Raw genomic sequence first — 22,316 nt, forward strand, 5'->3', positions numbered from 1 at the left:
ACACACACACACAATGTAATTTCAAAAAATTAAAAGTCTGTCATCATATAACATTTTGGTGACTATTCCAGGCAAAGACAAGGTCATTCTTTCTTCTTTATACCATTGGGTTTGTGTGTAGACCTTGCTGTTTTTAATCCAGGCATTTATAGCTAGTGCTTTAATAACGATGGTGCTCACACCCAGCTTTTCCTGCAGTCCTTAGGAAAGCAGGGGAGGGACACATGAGAACATGTGGGAGCTCCCTCTTGAGTTTCTTCCATTGGAGTGAGAAGGCAACTGGGCCTCCTGCTTCAAGGAAGGTCTGGGCCTCATGGAGTCTCTAAGAGGGTTTGTGGGGCTTATGGCTTTAGAGCCTACCCCACCCCTTCACTGACAGGTAGAGGCAGCCTGTCACCTGTCTATGTCTTTCTTCCTCCAGACCTGGCCTACGGCTCTGTGATCACTGTGAAGAATCTTCGGATGGCCATCGGATACCTGCACTCCCACAGGCACCTCTACCCTGAGGGCATTGGTGCTCGCCAGCAGCAGGTGGGTGAGCTTTTGTGCATTAGGCTGCAGCCACACTAAAGTGTCACCATTACTCAGCCTGCCATTTGCTTTCTTCTCATCCTTAACTTACCCTTGTTCCCTGCCTGAACCGTTCTCCTTGCTTCTGCACCCTCTTCCTTCCTTTGGCTCACCCAGCTTCTTTAGGTTTCAGCTCAGGGGACCCACCATGATCCCTCCTCCCTCATACTAGGATAGGTGTCCCCCTTACTGACTTTCTTGGCACTCCTGCCTGCCTCTAGGGTAACCTTTTACAGGGATTGTGGGGGTGTGCTCCTCCCATCATTTTGCCTGCTCCTGGAAGACTCAAATGCCTAGCACAAGTTCCTGGCCTGGAGGGTGATGAGGAAAGTATCGAAGTCATGACCACAGACCTGGAAACCAAACTAGATTTCTTGGGTTTGAATCCTGATTCTATACGGGTTTGACTTTGGGCAAAGTTCTTAATCATCTGTGGTTTAATATCCTCATCATAGGGGAAAATAAAGTGTTCCTTTCTACTATAGATTTGTTGAGAAAATTTAATGAGCTAACACATGTGAAGTACACATATGAAGGGTGTCCGCATTAGGAAGTGTTCCATTGTGGCTCTGGTGTAAGGTGCCTGAGAGGGAGAAGTAGGATGTTGGAGAGGTTGGTGAGGCCAGATTGGGTTTTGGTGGCCTTTGTAACAGTAAAGTCTGTTCTTTAGACATTGGGGAGGCATGAAAGTGATTAAGTAATGAGATGTGATTAGATCTATGTTTAGAAAAGTAACTCTAGCAGGAATGTGGTAGATTGCAAAGGACCAGTTAGGAGGCAGTGATTATGACAGGATGCTGCCTGGAGGCAAAGGCCATGAGGTTAGAAGTAGGAACCGATTCAGGAAACACTTCACAGGTGTAATGTTAGGGCCTGGTAATAGACGGATGTCAGGAGGAGCTGCGTCTGGATCTGTGGTTAAGATGTAAAGTATATGTGTACTGATGTTATTTGATCATAATCAGAAATAGCAGATGAATAGCTTTGGAGGTAGAAGGAGAGTTTTTCTTGTATATTAGTTTTGGGACTTGTCTTAGACAATGAGTAGTATTGGCCAAAAAAAAAAAAAAACTTCAGGCTGGGCTGGAGAGATGGCTCAGTTGTTAAGAACACTGGTTGTACTTGCAGAAGACCTGGGTTCGAATCTCAGCATCCACATGGCAGCTAACAACTGTCCATAACTCCAGTCCCAGGGGATCTGACAGCCTCTTCTGACCTCTGAGGGCATTGTATGACACGGGTGCACTTACCCTCATGCAAACAATGCACACATACACATAAAAAAGAAAAATTAGAAAAAACAACAACAAAAAAACTGCAGGGAGGGAAGGCCGGTGAGGGAACTCTGGGAGTACCAACATTCCAGGGGTGTGTCTAAGGCCACTCAGTGAACTAGTAGCAGAGACTGAATGAGTGTCTGGGGAGGTTGGAGGATGCATGTAGGGGAGTGTAGGGAGCGAGGGCCTCTGAAGGGAGGAAGTGGTCAGCAGTTAGAAGGCCTGTAACTGACAGAGGTGGACAGGGAAGGGCAGAGGTCTCAGAGGCAGTGATATAAGAGACAAACTTCATGATATAAAAAACTCGTCCATAAAAACATACATTTCTGTGGATTGGAGACTATATTTACCATAAAGAAATAATTTTTCTTGGAGGAATTTTAACAGTGACTCTTTAAACAAAAATATTCCTTCTCCAGAAATAGCCTCAGGGTGTATGCCCAGATTCAAACTGGATGGCCTATATCTAGCTTTTTCTCAGTGTAAACCAGAATGTTCTCATTTTATCATTTTATATATATTTTTTTTGTTGTTGTTTGTTTGTTGTTTGTTTTGTTTTGTTTTTGTTTTTGATTTTGGGTCTTTTTGAGATAGGGCTGCCTCTGCCTCCCAAGTGCTGGGACTACAGATGTGTGTTACCACGCCCAGCTTTTTTATATAGTCTTAATATCATTTTTTTCCTTGAGAAACAAAGCAGAAGCTGCCCAGGTCTAGCTGTAATGCATACAAAGGGACTTTCCTGCACTAGCTTCAGTTCTCTGCAAGTAAATTGGTCATGTTGTGTCCATTTCGGGGGTTTTAAAAACTCGGAAGAAATGACTATATTTTATTGTTTCCAGATGTTTCTATAGTGTTTACATGTTTGGTGTAATTGTATATATATATTTTTGTCTTTTTGAGACAGGTTCTTCTTGTAGCCCCAGCTGACCTAGAACTTAATATGTAGACCAGGCTGGCCTTGAACTCACAGAGAATGCTGGGATTAAAGGCTTGCATCACCATGCCTGGCATAATTATATATATAATTTTTTTTAAAGAAGCATTTCATTACAGCTTTAACATACTCAATAACAATTTCCAGAGCAAAAATGCATCTCTTTCAAAAGTGGCTATAAAATTTTTAGGTTCACAGCTGAATTAATACAGAATTAATACAATATTGAGCTCAGTATAAACCCTGTAAGACATAAAATTGAATGAGTTTTTAACCTTTAAAAAAGATCTCCATTTCATTTTAAAATATACTGTTTCTTAGAGAAAGACTCATTGTTTTTGCTAATAACACTTAGATGTTGGTGCATGCATCTCTAATCTGTATGTATCTGATTATCTTTTCTCTTGGGAGCATTGAAGTTAGCTGCCCTGGTTGGAATCCTGTCTCCCCAAACCATAAGCAAATGACCTAACTTGTTTCTTTATAAATAATTTTGGGGAAGTGATAGCACCTACAGCCCAGAGCTATAATAATGATTAAATAAGGTAAGACTTGCCTGGTCCCTGATGATAAATGGTGGCCATTTTCAACATCACCATTTCATGATCCTTTTGCATGCAGCTTTAAAAAAATACTCTTGAACATTTTTATCACCGCATAATATTCTATTCTATGTGCATAGTGTCATAGTAACTAGTCCTCTTAATAGATGTTCATACTGTGTCTAGTTTTTTGCTGTTATCAGTTGAAGCATTATAGACAGTCAGATGAGCACGTGTACTGTTTTTTTAAATCGGTGTCTATAAAATGGCTATAGGTTAAAACTTTAGGATGAGATATTTATGAAGTTTTTTAGTTTCATTTAGCCACATTATAACAAAAACAATAGCATTATTTCTTGGAAGTATGTGTGAGGTGTGTACGTGTGGGTGCATGTGTGTGTGTGTGGAGACCAGAGGTTGACATCAGGTGTCTTCCTCAATCACACTCTACCTTATTTTTTGAGAGTGTCTCTTACTGATCTTGGAGCTCACTGATTCAGTTAAAATGGCTGGCCAGTGCACCTCAGGATCCTCTGCTTGCCTGGTTCTAAGATTGTGGGCCTGTCGTTTTTTTTCATGTGGGTGCTGGGGATCAAACTCAAGTCCTCATGTTTATTTGGCAAGTACTTTACCAACTGAACTATCTCCCCAGCCCAGTGCCTTCATTTAGAAAGTTTGGTTTTTAAGACAGGGTCTCCCTGTAGCCCCAGTAGGCCCGGAACTCACTATGTAGACCAGGCTGGCATTGATGTTGCAGAGATCCGCCTGCCTTTGCCTCTCAAATGCTGAAACTGAAGACATGTTACCACCATAACCAGCTTATTTAGAAATTTTTGAGGCAGTGTCTTAACTTACTTATTTTTTATTTCATGTGAATGCATGGTTTTCCCACATGTGTGTAAGTGTACCTTGTGTGTGCCTGGTGCCTGCAGAGCCAGAAGGAGGGCATTTGATCCCCTGGAAATGGAGTTACAGATGGTTATGAGCCACCACATCAGTGCTGGATACAAACATGGGTCCACTGGAAGAGCAGCAAGTGCTCTTAATCCCTGAGCCATCTCTCTAATCCTGTCTCACTTTTTTAAAAATGCACTAAATCAGGTGGGTGTGGTGATGTATACCTTTAATTGTAGCAATTGGGAGGCAGAAGCAGGTGGATCTCTGTGAGCTCAAGGCCAGCCTTGTCTATGTAGTGAGTTCCAGGCCAGCTGTGGCTACAGGGAGACCCTCAAAAAGACCAAAAATAAATAAATGAATGAATAAATAAATAAATAAAATTTTAAAAATGCACTAACTCTCCTGCGTGTGCGCTGGAGACTATTAACATATGGCATCATGTGCCTCTCTCAAGAAAGCTGAAACTCTGTTGATAAGATGCATAAAAAAGAAAGAGGTAAGTCCAGAAGTTCTTGAGGGGCTGGCCCTCTATATCCTGAAGGATGGGAAAAATTTCATCTGGGAGGGCTGCTTCTGAGACCTGCTGGGAAATGTGGCCTCTTGATTGGTGGCTGGGGATTCTAAAAGATGCTCAAGTGATGTTGGTTTGTTGGGGGTTGTTATGCTTGGCCAGCTATGCTGATTGTCATGGTATTCTCCCTCCCACCCCCTCCTCCTTCTGCCTTCCCCTTAGGTCACCACCTATTTGCATAAGGACTACAACAATCTGTGGATTATCAAGAAACATAATACAAACTCAGGTAATGTGGTCAGGAACTGATGGTTCTTGTGCTGTTACTGAACCCTACTTCACATTTCTCATGCCTCCAAAAGAATGGCACTGGACATCTTCACTGATTTCAGTCATCCTTTGACAACTGTTGTTGAGCTCCTACTCTGTTGCACGCATAATTGAAGATACAGAGGATGAGCAATGAGTAAAACAGGTAGGGTCTCTCTTGTAGCCTTGTTACTTTGAAGCCAGAGAGCAGGGCCAAGGCTCAGGTTTCATCCAGGAAAAGGGTATGCAAGCATGTCCCAGTGCCTAGTGCTTTCATTTCTGATGCAGAGCGCACTATGCATATCCCGGCTATAGTCCTGATAAGATAGAGTGCTGCCCTTTCTCATTCCTGAGCTGGGTCAGTCACTTGATAGTCTGCAGGCTTGCTAGCCTATGCCCCAGCTTGTCTAGGCTAGTGTTGGCTATGTCACTTAACGCTTGCCAACTGGTCTGAGCAGAGGAATTCTGAAACATACTTCCTGGCCTCTCTGGCTTTAGGACCAAGCAAGAACTGTGTCAGGATCTTCCTGTCTTTGGAAGGCAGCTAGTTACCTGCAGTGTCTTCTGTTGTAGCTGTGAGCAGAGAACAGTTAGCACTTGAGCCCATCCTCGCTGGTAATACCCTAAGCCACGGGCATTCTTTGACTGAGCAAACACCCTCGGCCTGAGCCTGGCCCCAGCCTGCTGCTCCAAGTCTGGGGTTATGGACAGCTGCTCATCTAAATACATTTTTCTCTCCATTTTCTCTTACTGCCGTTTTAGGCTAGAAACACACACAGCCACTAGAAACATACACACAGTCACTGTCTTCGCGTCTTCGTTTGCATCCTCAGTAAATTGACCTGAGTCGATGTAAACACCCCTGTAATGCTATTATTGTGTTTTTGATTCAACAAGTGAAGCATAAGTGGTCATAATGATAAGTTTGAGGACGATCAGTTGACACTCAAAGTTAACCAAATTTTAGAGTGTGTCTAGTCTCCACTGTGGCTTCTAAGCTAAGATGGTTGCATTTCATCTACTCAACTAAGGGTTTCCTGAGAGCTTTGTAGTCTGAGGTTCTTTGTGTTCTTATTGGCTATAAAGGCCCTTTGTCCCAATCCATATGAAATAAAACTTCCCTCCCTGTTGACTTACTGGATTTATGATCTTGCTAATTAATCTGAAAAAACTTTAAAAGCCAGCATAGCAGTGGGCATTGGTACAAATGAGTCTCTGGTTCTCTTGAGAACCTGTAATTTTCAGTAGCAAATTTAGCTTTCCTGACTTTAATCTGGTTATATAGTCATGGTGTCTCACTATTAGGGACATAAATCTACAGGGGTGCGTTCTGCTTTTCTGTGATGACCACCAGCTCTCTTTTCATGCTGCTGCCTTTCTAGGCCCTGATCTGTCATGGCTTCTAGATGCCTGGAAAGTCGTCCTTTTCTTTCAGTGTTTGATTGTTGTTTTCACCTCATACTTAGGAAGTCTGTTAATAGAGATAGAATTTGATTTTGAGGAGACCTGGGCTAGCTAGTACGTGAACTTAATTTGGGGGAGACTATATTACTACTATTAAAAGGAAGATCTCATTTTTTTAGCCTCTCACCTTAAGTTCCTATGGGGGCTTCAGTGCCTGTCAGATAAAGGTCATATTGCCAGCCCGGCCCCACTTGTTTATACCCTCATCTGTTCCCATACCATTCCTGCACATACACCTTAACGGCCTAAGCTCTTTTGCCATTGTCCAAATGAGCTTGACTCTTTCACATCCTTATATCTTTCTCCTGCTTATTCACCCGACAGAGTTCCTTCCTTCTTTTACAAGTCTTCGAAGCATTATCTGTGTAACATCCCTTTCTCATCCTCTGGGGTGGCTGGAGAACCTTATCCTCTGGTTCCACAGCACACTGTTAGCACTGTAAGCACGTACCACATGGTACTGTAGCTGTTTTCCAGCAGGCCTTCAGTGGTCACTAGCTTAGTGTGAGGGATTCAATGTCCACACTTGTTTCTTCTTGGCAGATCCCATTGACCCTTCAGTCCCAGTGGAGTTCGTCAGACATGGAGACATCATTCGACTAGAACACAAAGAGTAAGTGAATGCTGGTGGTTGGAATTTAAATGGTAAGGACAGTAGACTGAGACTCTAGTAATGGAACCAGGTTGCTCTGCTAGAGTGAGAGATCCTTGCATGGTATGAAAAGGAATAGTAAGATGGCTTTTGCCTGCTGATTTTGGCCCTGAGGAGCCTTGACCTTTGAAGAGACCATTCAGTTTCCCTTTTCCCTTGAAAGAAAAGATAAGATTTGGTTGCCAAAAGCTGCTTCTTAAGTGGTTACTTAACTTTTAGAAATTGTAAGCATCTGTTTCTGAGAATATGGTACACTAGTTTATTTTACTGTGTTTTCACTGAAATGAATGTTTTCACTGAAAACACTGGGATGATACAAAAACTGCTTAAAAGCATAGGAAAGCTGACAAGATATTAGAGTCCTTGGCTCTAAATGAAATCTAAATGAAAGCAGGAATCCAAAGAATAAATGAAACCCTGTAGCTACCCCCTGATTCCTCAAGTCTTGAGTTTTTATCTTTTGTTTTACTGCCTCTTGAGAGAATTTTTTTTTTCCCCTTCAGGTCTTTTTGAGACAGGGTCTCCCTGTAGCCCCAGCTGTCCTGGAACTCACTATGTAGACCAGGCTGGCTTTGAACTCACAGAGATCTGCCTGCCTCTGCCTCCCAAGTGCTGGGATTAAAGGCATTGCCACCATGCCCAGCTCAAGGGAAGTTTTTTTAAGTCAAAGTTCTAGCTTCTTCTAAAGTGGTAACTTCATTGAGTCTTAAGATCTGGAACCCAAAAACTTAGGGTACAAGTATATCTGCCCCATTCGCTTACCCCAGGAAAAGTGGCTTTAGGCTGAGCAGAATGTTGGAGGTTGGGAAGGGAACCCTAGGCGTAACTGCCTCACTTAGGTCTGTAGCTCACATTCTTGTCACCTAAGTGGCGTCAACATCTTTAAGCCATGAGTTTAAATGAACATAGTCTTAAATGCTAATGTCTTCTGGGTACCTGACCAAAAGCAGAGTTACTCATACTTTGGGAAAGACATTGGAATTCATCCCCATAAATAGTTTTCAACAACAGTGAATAATGTATAAAAGTATGTTACTCAAGGAAATGGGACAGTATGCACAAGAACAAACGAAGTAGCCACCAGCAGAAACAGCCCTCAAAAGATTTTATACATTTGACTTATCTGATAAAAGATTTTGAAAACCCAGGTGTGGGTATGTGTATTGAAGTAGTAGACTGTTTTTCCGTAGTCAGTTGGGTTTTTAGGTACTTTAAATTTCTATTAAATAGATCTCAATTTATCATTCATAAATTAATAGAATTATATTTAAATTCCCCCAAATTATATAATGACTATTACTTGTGGATAAAAGCAAGAGTTGTTATAAAAAGTTAAGTACATCAAAAATAAATTAAATCCCCTCCTCATTCCTTACAAACCCCCACTTTCAAAAAATGGGAAACCTGAGCTGGGCATGGTGGCACATACCTTTAATCCCAGCACTCTTTGAGATTGAGGCAATCTGGTTTCCAATAGTGAGTTCCAGGCCAGCTAGGGGGTTACAGGGAGACTCTGTCTCAAAAAAAAAATTAATAAAAAGATTAGGGGGATACTATATCACATCCTCCTCCCAGGGTTCAGGGATCATTGTAGAAGGGGCAGAAAAATGTAAGAGCCAGTAGATGAATATAAGGAGACAGTGTTGTCTGGACACCACAGGGCAGTTGCACATATGAACCCACGGTGCTTTGACAGCATGCACAAGACCCATGCAAGCCCAAGTCAGACAAAAATGACCATGGATGGGGAGGCAGGCAAGAAGAACCCACCACCCTAGCTGAAGATCTTTTGGCAATTGGTAGCCACTGGGAGAGGGAGAGTTGGTTTTCTTTACTAGTTTGATGCCTGGTAGGTTGACCAGACTCCAAGGGATGCACCCACACCCGAGAGCATTTGGGGAAAACAGATTAGACTCAGTAGGCCTTTGTTTAAAAAAAGATTTTATTGTATTGGATTCCTTCCTTCCTTCCTTCCTTCCTTCCTTCCTTCCTTCCTTCCTTTGTTCCTTCCTTCCTTCCTTTCTTCCTTTCTTTTTCTTTATTTGTCTTTTTGAGACAGGGTCTTCCCTATAGCCCCAGCTGGCCTGTAACTTGCTATGTAGACCAGGCTGGCCTTGAACTCACAGTGTTCCGCCTGCCAGTGCTGGAATTAAAGGTGTGTACCACCACACCCGGCTTCAATAGGCCTTTAAAAAAGAAAAATAATAATAGAGGACATGAAGTCAGAGTGGGGAACTAATAAGATGGCGTGGAGACAGGGAGGGGTCTGAATGTGATCAAAACACATTGTATGAAAGCCCTGAAGAATCAATAAAAGTGTTTTTAAATGATGATGAGAATAGAAAGAGTAGAGGGAATGGGGAGGTTTACTTATCTTACGTATGTATACGTTCCAGGTGTTCATTTCTTCTCCCCGGACCTGCCTCCTAAGTCAGTCAAAGCCAGATGGTTCAAAACTACCAAATGTGTGAAGGCCGCCCTGACACCCCACCAACATCTGGAAGTTATCCCCTTTCTTGGCATTGCGGTCCAGTGCTCTGCCATCTGTCTGTGTCTGTTTGAGATTGTCTCCTCTAGAATATTTTTTCATAAGTGAATACATGATAAATTCCTGGTATATTGGAATTAATAGTTCAGATTCTATTTTTTTCTAATCACAACAGAGGACTGTATATTCTAAGTAAAAGAAGCAGCATTAAATATCTCTTTCTTCAGATAACAGCTCTTCTCTAATCTCTAGGACATCTCGGAACTTGCACAGTCACTATCATGAGGCCCCCCTGACCCGGAAGCACTATCAGGTTACTGGCTATGGCATAGTAAGTAAATAGCAGGGTGTAAGCAGGGTGAATATAAAAAGTTGTGAGCTTTGGTTCATTACCATGTGGTAGGACATACCCTCCCCAGAATTCTGGAATGTTCCTAAGAATTTGGAGGCTACACATAGATTTCTTTAAGATGTCAGAATTGTTGAGGTAGATTTACTGTGACAAAAGTAGCCGATCAATTCTATTTTGTCTCTATCCTTCTCCTTGCAAAGTAACCATGTCACTTACGTATTCTGATACCTAATAAATGGCAGATATAAATACCATTTGAGTCTCTTAAAAATCACACAGGGCTGGCGAGATGGGTGAAGTGTTTGCCACACAAGCCTAATGATCTGAGTTTGAGCATAACCCACATACAGGTGGAAGGAGAGAACTGACTCCATAGAATTGTCCTCTGACAGCCACATACTCACCATGACACACACACACGTACACACACAATGATAATATATTTCTATTTATTTTATTTATTTATTAACTTATTTATTATTTGTTGTTTTTATTTTATGTGCATGTAGATAGGTGCATCCTGTGTGCCATGTCCACAGAGGTCAGAAGAAGGTGCCGGTTCTCTGGAACTGGATTTACAGATGGTTGTTGGCCATCATGTAGATGCTGGGAACCAAACCTGGGTCCTCTGCAAGAGCAGTCAGTGCTCTTAACAGCTGAGCCATCTCTCCAGCTCCAATGTTTCTGAAAATGACTTATTTATTTTTATTTGTACAAGTGTTTTGAGACGAGTATAGTGCCTACAAAGGCCAGAAAGGGAAGACAGAGCCACCATGTGGGTGCTGGGACTCAAACCTGGGTCCTCTGGAAGAACAGCAAGTGCTGTTAGTGCCTGAGCTACCTCTCCAGCCCTGATAGTACGTTTTTTAAAAATCTCATTGGATATAGAAGCCAAAGACCTACAATATATCCCTGTGTGAGTTTTATATTTTTCCAGATACCAAATTCTCATTAGTTTTAAGAATCTCTTCCCTGTCATACAGAGGACTGTTATCCACATAGCTTTCTATTTTGCTATCTCAGGGACATGTACTTAATGAGAAAAAATTTTATGAGTGCTTATGACCTGGGAGCAATTGAAAGCAAAAACAGCTAGTGAAAACTATGTGAGACTTATTCATCAAAATCTCTTCTAAGGCCTTTGACGCATCATTAAAGAGGCTGGGTTCCACTGGGTGTGGTGGTATACGCCTTTAATCCCAGCACTTTCGAGGCAGAGGTAGACAGATCTCTGTGAGTTCAAGGCCAGCCTGTTGTACATAGTGAGTTCCAGGCCAGCTGGGGCTACAGGGAGACCCTGTCTCAAAAAGACCAAAAAAAAAGTCTGGGTTCCTTAAGGTAAATTTCCAAATCTTCTTTGTACTTCCTTGGCCCACATTGTACTAGAGCTAAGACTCTGAAGTCCTCATCTTTTTTTCTCAATGCCCTCCCCTGAGGAGAATTAGACACAACTGTCTTAATTTCCAAGGTGTATTATCCAGGCCAGACCCTTCTGGCTTGGATGAGAGTTTCCAGATGGTCAAGATAATGTATGCAAGTGGCTCAGATCTGCTTCTGTTAGCACAGGGTGATGTCTCCAGTTTGGTTTAAGGGCAAATTCATCTATCTAGAACTTAAACTCTTGTCCTATAAAGTGAAGGTTAGGCTTACACTGTGTTTTGTTGTAACAGAAGTGTTGAGGCAACGTCAGCCTCTTGGAATGTTTCTGTGGCCTTCTCATTCCCTTTTCTACTTCAATCATGGAGGTCAATTTAACCTTTATAACATGGTGAATTTGAAAACGTGACCATTTTCCTTTGTCTCCAACACTTTGTCTCCAACATCATCTAACCTTTGTGTTTTTCTTTTGGTTTATGTGGCAGAATGGGACAGGGGACTCAAACGATTTTTGGCGAATTGAGGTTGTAAACAGGAAACTTGGGAACCGGATCAAAGTACTAAGAAGTCGAATTCGCCTCATCCATTTGGTCACAGGTTGTGTCCTTGGATCCTCAGGAAAGATTCTGCCCAAGTGGTGAGTCTCTGCAGTCCTGATATCCCAATGGACAGAATTTTTGCCTTTCATACTCCAAAGCATATGCCAGAAGCTTCCACTGACCAGTGATTAGTGCTCATTTGTTTGCTTTTACTTGGTGGTAGATGGAAGAAAAGGCATTAGGAATATTATGGTGCATAGAGCTCTGGTATAGCCATATGTTTTATGTGTTATGATAGTCAGACATTTGTTTATCTGCCTTGTGCTTAAAAATCTAGGTTTTTGTCTCTTTGTAAAATGGAAATAGTAGGGGCTGAAGAGATGGCTCAGTGGTTAAGAACACTGACTGTTCTTGCAGAAGACCCAGGTTCGAATCCCAGCACCCACATGGCAGCTAACAACTGTCCTTAACTCCAGTTCCAGGGGATCCGACAGCCTCTTCGTCTTCCGTGGGCATTGCAGGACACGGGTACACTTACCTACATGCAGGCAATACATGCATACACATAAAATAATAATAATAAATAAAATATTTTTTAAATGTATCCTTTAAAAAAATGGAAATAGCAAAGGTTAAACTACTCAGGGTAGTTGTGAGTTATTAAAGTGTGAGGTTGAAAAAATAATGACCACCGCCTTGAAAAGAGAGTTCCACAGACTTAAGAGCAGTGGACATTGCTACCTTTGGGGCATTTCAGGTTTGCTGAGTGATGTCTGTGACTCCTTTTCTATCAGGGGCTGGGAACAGTTGGAAGTTACTTGTACACCATACCTCAAGGAAACTGCCAACTCCATCTGGAATGTGGAGGACCATATCAATCCCAAACGTGAGTTGAGGCCATTTCCCTGGCTAGCTCTGAGAAAACACTTACGTGAAACTTCCCTTCTCTGCTATTGCATCTTACTGTTGCCATTTCTGCTTTTCTCCCCACCGGTGTCTTCACAATGAGGTCTGGACACTGCTAGCTCATTTTTTTTCTTGTCCTCTTTAAGTTCCTTGCCCTGATTGATCACAATGTCTGCTCCCAGGCTTCTTTGCCTTTTCCAGTTCAGTGTCAGCTTCAGCTCAGTAAGCCTTTGGATTTGTTGCCCCCCGCCCCCCCCCCCCGCTTATGCTTGATTTCTCCTCTCCAGAGTCACCATCTTGTTCTTGCCACCTGATATAGCCAAACCAGCCAATTAACTAAATTCCTTATTGAGTATGCCAGGAACCACATGAGCCCTGTGGGTATGTTGGTAAATGAGACAAATCCGGGTTCCTGTCCTCATGTTCTTTCTGCCTAACAGGAGGGCAGCCAAGGCCACAGTGGTAGATGATAGGGTCAAGAGTTGTCAGTGCACCAAGGAGGAGGCCTTTTCTGTTTCTTTTGCAGTCCTGAGTACCTAATGAATGTTTAACATAAGCTCAGTAAATGATCCTCACAGTGCCGCCTGTCAACTTACCAGGAAGGCAGTGTTTGGATTGTGGTGGGAGTGTGGATACCACAGACATATTGTGAGGACAGAATTTGTGACAAAGCCTTTCTTTTGTCATTTTCCCCCTAGTGCCAAACATCAGCCTGGATGTGCTGCAGCCTAGTTTTCCTGAGATCTTGCTGGAGTCTCACATGGTCATGATCCGGGTACTGTGGGCCCTTTTCATTCTGTGGCTTCTCTAAGGGCTTTTGGGCAGCCACAGATTTGGAGCACAAATCAATAGCCATGGTGTAGAACCCCTGTCCCCTGTGGAGGCCATTGAAAGTGTCTTTACCTTCTGGTTTACTAGATCCTCATGACCATTTCCCTTACCATAGAATGAGGGTGGTGGTGATATGATGATGATGATGATGATGATGATGATGATGATGACGACAATGATAATACCAGTTGTTCTAGTTTCATTTCTGTTGCTATGATAAAACACTCTGACCAAAAACAATTTAGGAGGAAAGGATTTATGTGGCTTACAGTTCTAGGTTACAGTCCGTCTTTGAGGAAAGTCAAAACAGGAACTTGAAGGCAGGCCTGCTAGCTATTTCTTACAGAATTACTTCTGTCCAAGGAACTTCTCAGCTAAAGTACAGCAGGAACCATGGAGGGTGTTGCTTGCTAGCTGACTCGAAGACCAGCTTATACCAGCTACCTTTCTCATATATTTCAGGGCTACCTGCCTAGAGATAGTACTGCCCACAGTGGGCTGGGCCCACCACCATGAATTAATAATCAAGACAGTCCTCCACAGACATGCTCACAGGCCAGCCTGATCCAAGGACTCCTCAGCTGAGGGTCTTTTCTCCCAGGTGATTCTAGGTGGTGGGAAGTTGACAGTTAAAGCTAAGCAGCACACCAGTGAACACTTAGCTAACTCTTATGTGCTGGGTACTACTTTGAGCACTGTGTGCATTAATTCATTTAATATTCATGATAATCCTGTGATGATTATTACCATTCCTACTTTATAGATAGGGAACCAAGGCACAGAGGTATTAAGAAACTTGTCCAGGGTCACATAGCTTTGTGTAAGAGGTGGATCCAGACTTCAGAGCTAGGCTTAATAGGCTTTCAGAGTCAGTGCCAGTTACCATGACACTACTCTGCCTCAGTAATTTTCAAATCTGTAAAAGTGGCAGTGACCCTGAAAACTGTAGTGCTCTTGGTTGAAGATTACAAGATGTTGATAGTCATTACATTCCATGAAATTAGGACTGCCCCCCCACCCCCCGGCCCGCACCCCACTGCTACCGGGAGGCCTTCACGGGAAGTTGGGGCGAGGAGAGAGACCGAGGCGGGGGTTGAGTTTTCTGGCAGGCTGGCAGGTAGGGGGAAGGAAGGGGCTACTAAGGCTACGTGGCCTTTGTCCTGTCCTCTGGTTGCATAATCTACAAGGGACCTGGTTAAGATTAAAGGATTAGAGGCTTAATAGTTTTGCTTGGGGGTTGTTGGGTAAGAGACAGTGTATCTAGGATTGAGTGGGCCAGCTTCCTGCCATCCTCACTAGGAGTTATCCGGCCTGGCAGCCATGCTCTACATTCTAGGCATTCTTGACTTATCCCAACATCTCCTCCTTTGTCTTTTATAAGGGGTGAGAGTCATCAAAATCAGAGAAGGTACTAGGGATAGTTTGGTATTGGACCAGGACTTGGTTGGTGGTGATTTTAATGATGTCCTGTATGCAACCTTTGAAAAATTGAATTAGGGTGTCACAAGAAGCAGGGCACATAAGGCTAGCAGGGGGCCTAACAAGGGTAGGAGCCAAGCAAGGAGGGGCTTGGAAAACCATGGGGTCCCTCCTGGATTGGAGAGGGCCTGGAGGCTATTTTTTAGGTCTTGGGGAGTTTTGACATCTTGTTCAATGGTTCCGGATTTGTTTATATAAAAACAATATTCCTCTTTTAGTAAGAGGCAGGTTCCCCCTTGCTCAGCTGTTAATAAGTCAAGGGCCCTTTGGTTTTGGAGCACTACCCCGGCCAGGGATGTGATTTGGCTTTGCAAGGCCTCAAGGCTCTCTCGATTATAGATGCCACAGCTTGTTCTAGCTGGCTGTGAAATTCGGTGGCTGAGTGATTGGAGTGGCCTAGCCGCTACCGCCCCAACCCCGAGTCCAACCGATCCTGCAGACAGAGTGAGTCCCAGGTCGATGAGCATGGGGATGAACACCTCTCTTTTGTGTCGGTGGGGAGTTGTCATCATATTGGCCACTTTTTCCTTTTCTAGAAGATAGAGTTGGGGGTTAACAATGACAGGCGTACAAAAGGCAGGAATAGTTTGGTTGATCCAAGCTGTTATAGTGCCATTACACCAAAAGAGGGCCGGGGAGGTGCACATAGGGCTGTGGATATAGATGTGTTAGAGGCACAGGTGGGGGGTAAAGCAGAGGTGCTGAAAAACAAAAAGGCAAGGAAGGGAGCTGGTCATAGAGGGGGATGTTGGGGAGAGGTCGGTGGTGGTCATCTCCTGGGTGTTCCCTCCAGTGATCAAGATGTTAGCTGGAACAGCTGCCAGCAGGGGTCTGGTGAGAGAGGTGCAGAAGAAACATTGAGAAATATTAGGATGGGAAGAAAGCCGGTTAAGGTCAGAGGCATATTGGATGTATTGAACCCAAGTTAGGGATGTTTGAATTTGTTTTTTAATCTCACCCTCTTGAGAGAGGATATGTGATTTAATCTGTTCTGATTGTGGCACTGGCACTAGCTGATGGGATATATGTATGTCAGCGTTGGGGTATGATCCAAACCCGTTACTGTAAAGCTTGCCATGAACTCCAGTGTGCCATCGGTCATCCCAAGGGTCCTTAATTTCTATTGCAAATTTATTTCCTTTGGCTATATATTCACTATAAATGCTGTATTTGTTTTCGGGTTTTTTCTGTGCGACAAGACCGGTATCGACAACCGCCATAGATGTCTTTGTCTTGTAGGCAGTCACCCAGATTTCTAAAAGGAAAGCATGCATAAGCATCCAATTTGCTTGGAGGCGGAGCAGGGCTGAATGGGGATAGTTACAGCCGTTTGGCACCCCTCTAAGGGGCAGTCCGCAGTGCCAATGACTTGGTTAGCCTTTTCATAGGTTTCCCTGACCAAGAACCGCCATCTGAGTACTGTCTGGGCTGAAGCAGAGTTAGAATGGTGTATAACCAGAACGACCATGAGAATGACCGAGAGCGAGGCATTTTGGGGGCAGGCCGCTTGGGCTTGTGAAACCAGGTCATAGACATCCCACCATGTGACATTGTGTGCTGTCCTTGGGTGACATTTTCTCCTGCGTTGCTTTGTTTCTGTCAGGGAGAGTCTGGCCATTTTCTTGGTCGGCTGGGAGATGTTGGACATTTCTGGCAGGGACCCAAATAGGCCTTGGTTGATCCTGGGGAAAAACGCAAAGCCCCTTCCCGTTGTTAGCAATGGGTCAGGACCCTTCCAGAGTCCATTCAGAGGGTCCTTCCATCTCACCATTATCTGTGGGAGGGTTCCGGTTTTTTCCAGTGGAGGACTATGGTGGGTTCTGTTGAATTTTTTGAAATGTTGAATAAATTTAAGGTAGCTAGTGCCATAGACAGTTGTATGTTGGGAGGGTAATTACCTCCCTTTTGTTTTGTGAGTTGGTTTTTTAAGGTTTGGTGGGTTCTTTAGATAATTCCTTGTCCTTGGGGATTATAGGGGATTCCTGTATGGTGGGATATGTCCCAGTGGGAGCAGAAGGCTTTAAAGGTTGAGCTGACAAAGGCCGGGCCATTGTCAGTTTTTATCTGTCGAGGGAGGCCCATAATGGCAAATGTCATGAGCATGTGGGCAATGTTTTTTTTAATTTTCTTGAGTTTGTGCGGTGGCCCAAATGAATTTGGAATGTGTCCACTGTAACAAAAACAAATTTTTGGCGGCCAAATTGGGGGACATGAGTAATGTCAATTTGCCAGAGGGTGTTTGCCTTCAGGCCACGGGGGTTGGTACCCAGAGTTTGCAATGCAGAGGTATGTATTAATGAGGCACAAGAGGAGCATGTTTTTAGGATCCGTTTTAGGTGGGCTCTAGGGGTGTTAGGGAATCGGGCTTGAAGGCCTTTGAGGTTTGTATGGGTAAGAGCGTGAAACCTTTTAGCTTATGTAAGGGTAGAATGGAAGTCCCCATGGGGGGCAATGTGGTCAGCGAGGGCATTGCCTTCCATAAGAGGTCCTGGCAAGGGGCTGTGGGAACAGATATGTTGGATATGGAAGGGCTGTTTACGTCCTTCTAAAAGGGTGGATATGGAAATGAGCAAGGGGCATAAGGGGTTTGGGTTCAGTTTAACAAAAGATTGCAAGATCCAGGGGAGAAGTTTAGTGACATAAATGCTATCAGAAAATAGGCTGGCAGGCTCATGAACCTCCTTTAGGGCAAGGTAGACTGCATATAATTCTTTATATTGGGGGGAACTAAGGAAGGTTTTGGAAGAGGACAGTGGGTGGTTGGGTGGCATCCTTAGAGAGGACAGTGGCAGCTCCCCAGGAGCCCCCGTCAGTGAAGATTGTAATGGCTTCCTCCAAAGGGCTTTGGGAGAACAGATGGGGAGGGCCAGAAGAGGGAGGGTAGGGCAGCAATCCAATTATCTCTGGGAAAGTGATTTGTCTATTTGTCCTGGAAATCCCATTAGGCTAACAGCTATCTGGGGGTGATTATGGATCAGCCACTGGACATTAGAGAGGGAAAAGGGGGTGATGATTTTGTCAGGTTCTTTCCCTAAGGTTTGTAAGGAATGATTTCTTCCTTGGCATATCATGTTAGCCAAAGCGTCCATTTCAGTTAATAAGCGAGGGGCATTGCCAATAGGGGTGTGAAGCCATTCAAAGACTCCTTGAGGTTGATGGAGAGCCCCCAATGAGGGTTGGGGAGGAATCACCAACAACCTACGTAAGATTTAAAACTGGGAAACTCCTAGAAGAAAATACCAGACAAGGGCCAGGCGTGGTGGCGCATGCCTTTAATCCCATTGAAAATCAGGAGGTGGACCGGGGAGGAGGGCTTATAGCGCTATAGGGTCATCTCTTGAAAGGATTTGTTGATGGCTGCTAATGCCCTGTTGGCTTCCAATGTGAATGAGCGTTTGGATGAAGGGTGTTTGTCCCCTTTTAGGAGGTTGAAGAGGGGTTGAAAGGTGTCTGTAGAGAGTGAGAGCCAAGGCCTGAGCCAGTTGAGGCTCCCTAGGTCACTCCGTAAGGAAGCCAGGGTAAGTTGGGAAGGGAAGGAAAGGACAGGTTTTAGTGGCTGGATGGTTGTTAGGGAAATTTCAGTGCCTAGAAATTTTATGGGCGGGATGAGCTGAATCTTTGTAGGAGTGATTTTAAAGCCAGATGCCTCTAGGGAGGATATTAATTGATCCCTGAGGTCTGGTAAGGGTAGAGGGGGTTCATACCAGGCAAGGATGTTGTCCATGTAATGGTAAACATGGAGTCCCTTTTTAATATGGGGTTTTAAGGCAGAAGCAGTCACTTCTTGGCAAATGGTGGGGCTGTTAGCTGTTCCTTGGGGGTGAACAGTCCATTCATATCTTTTTGTAGGTCCAGAACTATTGATTACAGGGACAGAGAAGGCAAATCTCTTATACTCTCTTGTGTGTAATGGAATGGAGAAGAAACAATCCTTGATATTGATGGATAACAAAGACGTATTTGCAGGAATGGCTGAGACCAGGGGGAGTCCGCGTTGAGGGGAGCCCCAAATTTGCATGGTTTTATTGGTGGCTCTTAGGTCTTGTAATAAGCACCATCCCCCTGAGCTTTTTCTTATCGTGAAGATGGGGGTGTTCCATGGGCTGTAGGAAGGCCGGATATGTCCTAATTGTAATTGTTCTTTAACAAGTTTTTTAATGATTAGTAATCTCTTCCTAGAGGGTGGCCACTGTTTACCCAGATCATCAGAGTTCCATTCTAGGCAGGGAGTTTGATAACGGTGGCCATTACAGTTGGGGGTGATCAGTGAATGGGCAAAAGGGCCATGAGTCAGACGGGTCACTGGGGTCCATTGAAGGACCCTCATCTCTGATGGTGATAATTACATCGAGAGCTCCGAGGAGGTCTCTTCCTAGTAGGTTAGTAGCCACATCAGCAACCAAAGGGTGGATGTGGCCTTTGATTCCATCAGGGTCCTCCCATGTGAGGGTTTCTTTAGTGATGAAGGCCTGGGAGGTGCCGCCAACCCCCACTAACTTGGGGCCTGGTAGTAAGGACCATGTTGGGGGGGCTTCCTGTCTCCTAATGATAGTCTTATCAGCCCCTGTGTTGATGAGGCATTTGAAGGGCTTCCCCCCTAATTTGATAACTATTTGGGGGTGAGTTTTCTCTAATATGGTGGAGGTTCATAAGGTTCAGACCTTAGGAGTCTGCCCTGAGAGAAGTTTAAAGGTGGGAGTGGCTTTCCTTCTTTATTGTATTTGGAATGGCAGTCGCGTTTCCAATGGAAATCCTTTTCTGCAGCGAGGGCAGATTGTCTCAGGGGCTTCATTTGTTTTAGTTTGGGTGTTATCTTGAGGGCATTCATTCTTCCAATGTCCCCTATCTCCGCATTTAAAGCATTTACCTTCTTGTTTTAAGGCAGCTGAGAAAGCCTGGGTTATGGGTGTGGCCTTATGAGTGCCCATGCCTATATCTTGGGTGGCCACAATCCATTTATTGTAATGTTTCTCCTTTAAGCCTTGACAGGCCTGTTTACATTCAGAGGTCATCCCATCCCAAACAATATTGTGGAGTAGGATGTCTCTTGTAGGGTCAGAAATTTTTCTATCTGTGCTAGTTTTGGACCTGAGTGTAAAGTCAGCAAGGGATTCTTCGGGTTTTTGCTGGAGGAACATGAAGGATGATTCAGAGGTAGGGCCAGAAGGAGGGGTAATACGCTCCCAGGCCTGCAAGGCGCAAAGGTGCACCTGATCATAATTACCCAGGTGGGAATCCCACCTGCTGGGCTCCTGTGGCCCAGTTGCCCTGACCAAAGAGGGCATCAAAGTTCCAAATGATAACAGCTTGCTCAGCATTTCTGCAGTGTTGTGGATATACTCATCATGGAAAAGGGCCTCCCATTTTAAGAAGAGGGGGCCAGGCAGAGACGCCCTGTTGATGTCTCACCAAACTTGAGCCATATTTAAGGTGGCATTGAAGCCAAGGAGGATATTTTTTGTCCAGGGGGCATATACGCTATCCTAGTGTACAGCTTGTCAGAGTTCCTTAGGGTCTCCTGCTGAGTATGGGTACCATTGTAGGGGCCTGCGAAAGGTGGGGACCAGGTTAACCGATAGGGCCTGATATTCTAGGTTTTGGGTGTCCCTGATATTACAGAGCTGTTGGGTAGCTGAAGGGGCAGGTTTTGGTGGGGCTGTGGGAGTAGGCTGGGGTTTCTCCCTAGGGGGAGTTTTGGGGTCTTTGTCCCCAGCTTCCTTGTGTGGGTAGGGAGGCAAAGGCAGAGGTGGGGTAGAGGTGTGAGGGTTCCATTTTAAAGTTAGCTAACTCTTCTGATACTTTCTATGGTCTGTTTCAGGGATGCCAGGTTGGCCATGGGGCAATGTTCTGGGCATTCCTCATCTGAGTCCTTGGGAGGGTTGGGACAAGGGGGAGCCTTCTCTGATATTGTGGGGGGGGGCTATGCATTGTCTGATGGCCACAATGATGGGGAGGAATTGGGGGCAGGAGCCATCTTCGATCTCCCCTGTCTGGCCAGGTAGGCTACTCTGGTCCAGGCTTCTGAGTCATAGGGGTCCCTGGAGGCCATCCAAGGGGCAAGTTTAAGGGGTGAGTTAAACTCTGAGAGAGTTTAACTCCTCTACATTTAAGAAGAGCCTGGGAGCCCCTGATTTGGGGATCCCTCAAGTTTCCAGGGGTGTTGCCCATGATAGAAAAGGAAAGGAGGGTGAAATGCTGAGTCCTAGTGGAATGTTCCCGGGACCCAGAGGTTATGGGAGATTTCCTAACTAGTCCAGAGCTCAAGCCTGACCACAAATTTCAGAGAACCAGCGACTCCTCTAAAAGCTTTTAACTGGTCATTGTGTTACCGGATTTTGTAGTAGAGAGACATATAGATAGGAGGTCTTTACCGACCCCCCGGGCGGGCATTCGGGGGTCTGTTTAGAGGACTAGGAGCCTTCAGCTAACATCAGGGAGTGGCCCTGATCAGAAAGCCTCAGTTGCTCTTTCATCTTGAACAGTCTCTCGTGAAGGTGCAAACCAAAAGTAAAAAGGAAGAAAGAAGAGAATGCCGATCCTCAGAGAGTGGGATGGCCAAGGCTTAGCAGCTGATGTCTCTCTGTTGGGGAGTACTCACCCTTCTCCTGCGCATCCTGGAGAGCCTGTCTTGAGCCCCACGTTCGGCACCAGCTGTCAGCACCCCCCAAACCCCACTGCTACTGGGAGGCCGTTGTGCACCAGCCCCTGTCATGGGAAGTTGGGGCGAGGAGAGACAGGTGGGGTTGGGTGGCAGCGAGTATGACGGAAGAAAACACCTGGGAGGCTGTGTCAGTGGACATCTCGTTTATTATGGCTGAAGCAGATGTTTATATAGGAAAGTTTTGCAGGCAAAGAGGCAGGGTTGGATTTTCTGGTAGGCCAGCAGGTAGGGGGAAGGAGGGGGCTACTAAGGCTACGTGGCCTTTGTTCTGTCCTCTGGTCACATAATCTACAAGGGACCCGGTTAGGATTAAAGGATTATAAGCTTAATAGTTTTGCTTGGGGGTTGTTGGGTAAGAGACAGTGTATCTAGAATGGAGCAGGCCAGCTTCCTGCTGTCCTCACTAGGAGGTATCTGGCCTGGTGGCCATGCTCTACATTCCAAGCACTGTTGACTTATCCCAACATAGGACCAGTTAGGATGAGTAGTTGATTTGAGTATATTGTTCACACATACCATAAAACCAC

The 22,316-nt window shown here is 44.6% G+C and overlaps 1 protein-coding gene across 3 annotated transcripts in view; it reads left to right on the forward strand.

Annotated features, from left to right (window-relative positions):
- Pomt2 (protein O-mannosyltransferase 2) overlaps positions 1-22,316 on the forward strand; it is a 52,766-nt gene that overhangs the window by 24,545 nt on the left and 5,905 nt on the right. For all 3 annotated transcript variants that reach the window (XM_008839999.2, XM_029567002.1, XM_017799881.2), the window contains exons 9-15: positions 422-531; positions 4,954-5,020; positions 7,048-7,117; positions 9,897-9,975; positions 11,859-12,010; positions 12,707-12,798; positions 13,517-13,593. In XM_008839999.2, coding sequence (XP_008838221.1) covers positions 422-531; positions 4,954-5,020; positions 7,048-7,117; positions 9,897-9,975; positions 11,859-12,010; positions 12,707-12,798; positions 13,517-13,593 — 647 coding nt within the window. The remainder of the gene's footprint in view (positions 1-421; positions 532-4,953; positions 5,021-7,047; positions 7,118-9,896; positions 9,976-11,858; positions 12,011-12,706; positions 12,799-13,516; positions 13,594-22,316) is intronic.

The sequence above is a fragment of the Nannospalax galili genome, unplaced genomic scaffold, assembly GCF_000622305.1.
Source record: "Nannospalax galili isolate Female #2095 unplaced genomic scaffold, S.galili_v1.0 scaffold330, whole genome shotgun sequence".
In the NCBI taxonomy this organism is placed as follows: domain Eukaryota; kingdom Metazoa; phylum Chordata; class Mammalia; order Rodentia; family Spalacidae; genus Nannospalax; species Nannospalax galili.